The sequence below is a fragment of the Chrysochloris asiatica genome, unplaced genomic scaffold, assembly GCF_000296735.1.
Source record: "Chrysochloris asiatica unplaced genomic scaffold, ChrAsi1.0 scaffold00125, whole genome shotgun sequence".
Classification (NCBI taxonomy): Eukaryota; Metazoa; Chordata; class Mammalia; order Afrosoricida; family Chrysochloridae; genus Chrysochloris; species Chrysochloris asiatica.
Genome location: NW_006408643.1, coordinates 5,545,876 through 5,551,506, shown reverse-complemented (window position 1 = coordinate 5,551,506; position 5,631 = coordinate 5,545,876). Strand labels below are relative to the sequence as shown.

General features: G+C 44.6%; 1 protein-coding gene across 1 annotated transcript in view; it reads left to right on the top strand.

Annotated features, from left to right (window-relative positions):
• The first annotated feature begins 277 nt into the window (after positions 1-277).
• The window catches only part of ATCAY (ataxia, cerebellar, Cayman type), a 68,299-nt gene continuing 62,945 nt past the window's right edge, over positions 278-5,631 (top strand). Inside the window, exon 1 of the mRNA XM_006869040.1 lies at positions 278-357. Coding sequence (XP_006869102.1) covers positions 281-357 — 77 coding nt within the window. The 5' untranslated portion in view covers positions 278-280. The remainder of the gene's footprint in view (positions 358-5,631) is intronic.

The window sequence follows — 5,631 nt, the reverse complement described above, 5'->3', positions numbered from 1 at the left end:
TTCATATGCATATGAGGCTACTAAAAATACCATGGTTTGGGCCAGGTGCACCTTAGTCCTCAGACTGCTATCTTTGCTCTTGGATGCTTTAAAGAGGTCTTGTGCAGTAGATTTGTAATACGTCATTTGATTTCTTGACTGCTGCTTCCATGAGTGTTGATTGTGGAACCAAGTGAAAGGGTTGTGGATGATTACCAGCCAGTAAAATCTGGCCCCCTGTTTGTGACTCTTCTTTAGAATTTGTCTGCTTCAAGGATCACCTCTTCCCCACCCCGCTGCTATGGGGACCACAGAAGCCACACTCCGGATGGAAAATGTGGATGTGAAGGAGGAATGGCAGGATGAAGACTTCCCCAGGTATGGCAGCCAGGTGTTCACCTGCTCACTGTTCACAGTCTCGTCCCCCACAACACGTGAAGGCCATGTGAATTTGTCCCCTCTGTAGTCTTGCTGAGGATTAACATGGGCTGGGTACAAAGTGCAAGCTCTGTGAATATTTGCTACATTTCAAAGATGTGTTTCCATCCCCAACACTACAGAAAGTCTCCACCTGCATGCTATTTTAAGAAGTCTAAGCATTTGAAAATTCTAAACGTTTTCTGCGAGCAGGCATGACCCAGTGGTAGAATTCTCAACTTTCATACAGGAGACCTGGATTCGATGTCCGGCTACCACCTGTCCATCAGGGGAGACTTGTGTGTTGCTAGGATGCTGAACAAGGAGACCTGGGAGCAGAGTGGGTTACACATTGGGCTGCTAACTGCAAGGTCACCAGTTCGAATCCACCAGCTGATCTGCAGGAGAAAGATGAGGTTTTCTGCTCCCCTAAAGAGTTATAGCCTTAAAAAACCTCTACAAGGTTGCTAACAAGGTCACTGTAAGTGGGAACCAACTCGACAGCACACAACACACACACACACACACACACACACAGGATACTGAGTGGGTTTCAGTAGAGCTTCTAGACTCAGGCAGAGTAGGAAGAATGGTCTGATAATCTACTTCTGAAAATCAGCCAATGAAAACCCTGTGAATCACAGAGGTCCCATCCACAATTGATCGTAGGAATGCCGCCATCTGAGTCAGCCCTCAGCCCATGGTGCCATTGCATGACAGAATGAACCTCTCTCCCTGGTCCTATGCCATCCCTTTGATCAGCTATACATCGAACCACTGTGATCTGGAGGGTTCTCATTGGTTGATTTTCCTTGTCTATCTTAATCTGACCACCCTGCTGAAAGCTGTTCAACTTCATAGCCTCCACTACCAGATGGGTGGTGGCTGCCCATGAGGTGCATTGGCCGGGAATTGAACCAAGGTCTCCCACATGGAAGGTAAGAATTCTACCACTCAGCCACCACGGCCCTCAGTGAGTCCAGTGTAGAAAGCTGCTTTATAGAGCTCAGTCCCATTCAAAAGGAAACAGTTATTGTGAGAAGTTATGAGCCTCCTGTTGGTTTGCGTTCAATGGCTGGAGGGATACCATGTGTGAAGTCTTTACCCTTCTTCCAAATGTACATCATGTTGGCTGTGCTCTAAATAATGCAAGGAGCCTTGGGTGGCTCAACAGTTAAGTCCTAACAGAAAGGTTGGAGGTTTGAACCTACCCAGCATCTCTGCAGGAGAAAGACCTGTTGCTCTCCCATAAAGATGACAGCCTAGACGACCCAATGCAGCAGTTGTACTGTCATTTGGGGTCATCACATGTCAATATACCCGACAACACCCAACAATAAGAAGTTTCGTGTGCACATACCTGCCGTTTTTTATAGTGCAAGGTGTCTGTTCTCAGAATAGCCAAGGATCTCACATCTGCCCAGTACCTGGAGTGGTTCTGGTGGACGTTCAGCGGGAATTTGCAGTCATCATCTCCAAATGTTTTGGTGGAAAGATGGTATCTCAGTCTTCCAGGGCCATTATAACAAATACTACCACATGATGGCGCTTTAGAGAACAAAAATGTATCATCTCTCAGTGCTAAAGACTCACTGTGTGCATCCAAGGTGTGGGCAGGGTCATGCTCTCTCTGAGGGCTCTAGGGAAGGATGCTTCATTGTCTCTTTCAGTTTCTGTAGCTTTTGCGAGCTTGTAAAAAGATCCTTACAGCTGTCTTCCCTCTGTGTTTAACACTTCTTGTTTTTCAAATTTTGTATTGTGGTGAATGTATTGATATCCCCACCACAACATCCCCTAGTACCATCACGTCTACATTTAGAATGCAAAGATATTGACCACATCCTTCAAGTTGTGTAGACGTTCTAACTCTCCTTCTCCGTTAACATAAACGTATTACCCCCAAAACAAAGGCTCCCCCTTTTGTCTCCTGCCATCCCTTGTCTCCATTAATCATCTCCGGTTTCTTTGTTTACTTATTTCAGAGAAGTGGGATCATACAATGCTTGTCCTTTTGTGGCTGGCTGATTCCGCTCAGCACATGTACGTGGTGGCATGAATCAGGTCTTCAGTTCTCTTCATGGCTGAGTGGTATTCTCTGGTGTGTAGACCGCACTGTGTTTATACACTCATCTGTGAATGAACATTTTGGTCTTCTTGTTTATAAAATGTCACTCAGAAAGAATTTGTTAGGACACAGGTCCACCGTATTCTGGTCTTACTTCATTAACTTTACTGATAAGTTCTCCAAAAAAAGATCCAATTTCCCCAAACAAGGTCACATTCTCAGGTATAGGCCTTAAAACGTCAACATATCTTTTGGGGAACACAATCCCCCTCCTATCTGTCCCTTCGCTTTTAGAACATTCTCCTCCTTTCCACACCTCGTCTATAAATCCTTGTCTATAAATGTACTCAATGTAAATCAGGCTGACATTTACAAAGGAGCCACCGAGATTGCCAGATGTGGGACTCCAAGCAAATTCAGGACTGTTTTTAGCAAGAGACTCCTGGTGTAGTTAGGGTCCAAGGTGGCACAGATGGTGCCCACTTGAGTGCTAATTGAAATGTTGACAGTTCTCACTACTCAGCAGGCCCTGCGGATGAAAGGTCTAATGATCTGCTTCCATGAAGGTCGGTGGTGATCTGTGGAGAATGGTAAAGCACTTCCTCAAAAAGCTGGGAACAGAAATACCGCATGACCCAAAAATACCTCTTCTTGGTATATATCCTCGAGTAACAAGAGCCATGACACAAACAGATGTACACCCGTGTTCATTGTTGCGCCTTTCACTATAGTAAAGAGATGACGACAACCTAGAGGCCCATCAGTGGAAGAATGGATCAGCAAACTGGTCCATACACACAATGGAAGACGACTCAAAATAAAGGATAATAATGAGTCTGCGAAGCCCCTCATAACATGGATGAACCTGGAGGACATTATGCAGAGTAAAATTAGCCAATCACCAAAGGACAAATATTATAGGAGACCATTGTCATAAAAAGTCAAGAAACATTCCTTGATAGTTACCAGAGGTGGGAGGGAAAGGAAGGGAAAGTCACTGGTTCAAAGGTAGGTACGTGTTGATTTGGGTAATTGGGGAAAGCAATATATAATAAGAGTGTGGTTGACAGAAAAATGATGAAGGTAAGGGAAGACACAGGGAGGACGGTAAGAGTTACAGGGAAGAGAGGCGAATACTGTTTTATACACAATCCTGTGAAGAATGAGGATTCCAGAACACTTGATTGTGCTCATAAGGTTCCTGAACACAGACCAACAGGCAGTCGTTCGAACAGAACAAAGAGATACTGAATGACTTAAAAGCAGGAAAAGTGTCCATCAGGGCTGTATTCTTTCATACTCATTCAATCTGTGTGTTGAGAAAATAATCCAAGAAGCTGAATTACCTGAAGAGAAATTGGCAGAAGACTCATTGACAGCCTTCAGTATACAGATGATACACCCCTTGCTGGCTGGAAGCAAAGCAGACTTAAACTTCTTACTGATGGTGATCAAAGACTACAGTCTTTGGTATGCATTGCACCTCAGTGTAAAGAAAACCAAAACCCTCACCACTGAACCAATAAATAACATCAAGATAAATGGAGAAAAGCTTGAAGTGATCAAAGACTTCATTTTGCTTGACTCCACAATCAAGGCTCATGAAGGCAGCAGTCAGAAATCAAGCAACATATTATTGCATTAGGCAAATCTGCTGCAAAAAAAACTCTTTAAAATGTTAAAGAGCAGGTGGCTCTGTGGCGCATTGGATAGCGCATTGGACTTCTATGAAATGGAGCCAGAGATGATGACGTGGAGCGATGGAGCAGCTGGAGACTTTAGATCCAGAGAGGGAGAGCGACTGTGTGCCGAAGACCTGGGGGGTACGGGGGGAAGGATTGTATGGAGGGGATTGTAACCATGGCAATGAGAGACAATATACGATAGAATGAATGTAAAACTGATGTTCTCCCATGTAAACTATCACATAATTCACAATAAAACATTTAAAAAAAAAATGTTAAAGAGCAAAGATAGCAGTTTGAGGACTAAGGTGTGCCTGACCCAAAGCCATGGTATTTTCAATCACCTCATATGGATGTGGAAGTTGGACAATGAATGAATAAAGAAGACTGTAGAAGAATTGATGCATTTGAGTTGTGGTGTTGGAGAAAAGTATTTAAAGAGCTATGGACTGCCAGAAGAACAAATAAATCTGTCTTGAAAGTACAGCCAGAATACTCCTAAGTCATACTTTGGGCATGTTATCAGGAGGGACCAGTCGCTAGAGAAGGACATCATGCATGGTAAAGTGGAGGGTCAGTGAAAAAGAGGAAGACCCCCAACGAGATGGACTGACAGTGGCAGCAGCAATGAGCTCAAACATAGTAACAATTGTGAGGATGACCCAGGATCTGGCAGTGCTTCATTCTCTTGTTCACAGGGTTGCTATGAGTCAGAACTGTTTCCAGGGCAACCATCACCGCTACTCATTTCCAAAATTATTTCCTCACCTTAAACAAAAACTCCTCTGTCAATTTATCATACTCTGGTACCTTGTGTGTGGCTGGGATGCTGGAAGCTATGCCACCAGTATTTTACATACCAGCAGGGTCACCAGACTAGGAAGCTTCCAGAATAAGACAGACTAGGAAGAAGCAGAGATGTACCTCTTCTCAATGGTTAGCCACTGAAAACCTTATGAAAAGCAGCCAAATGCTGTCAGATCTAGTGCCAGAAGGTGAGCCCCTTGGGTTGGAAGGCGCTCAAAATATGACTGTTGTTGTGAAGTGCCGTCTAGTCGATTCCGACCCATAGCGACCCTGTATAGGGTTTTCAAGGAGGAGCTGGTGAGCTTGAACTGCCAACCTTGCGGTTTAAACGGCTTTGCAGTCTGGAGCATTAACCCACAGCGCCACTCCAGGACTCCCAAAATATGACTGTGGGGGGGGGAGAGCTACAATGTGCCCAGTGAAGGAGGCTTCCTATGGCGCCTCTGCATTATATAAGACTAGGTGGAATCCTGAACCACATCCAGAATCTTCAGAGGTGGGAAATTTCCACCTGAAAAGACAAGCAGACCAGCCTGGAGTGCCTAGAACAGAAGATACTTCTTGAAAGAAAGACCTATAGGAAAAATACAAAACAACATAGGCAGACCGACTGTTACTACAAGAACAAGCAAGTTGCTCGCCCAGGAGACATCAGGGCAAGTGGTCAGGTCCCCTCAG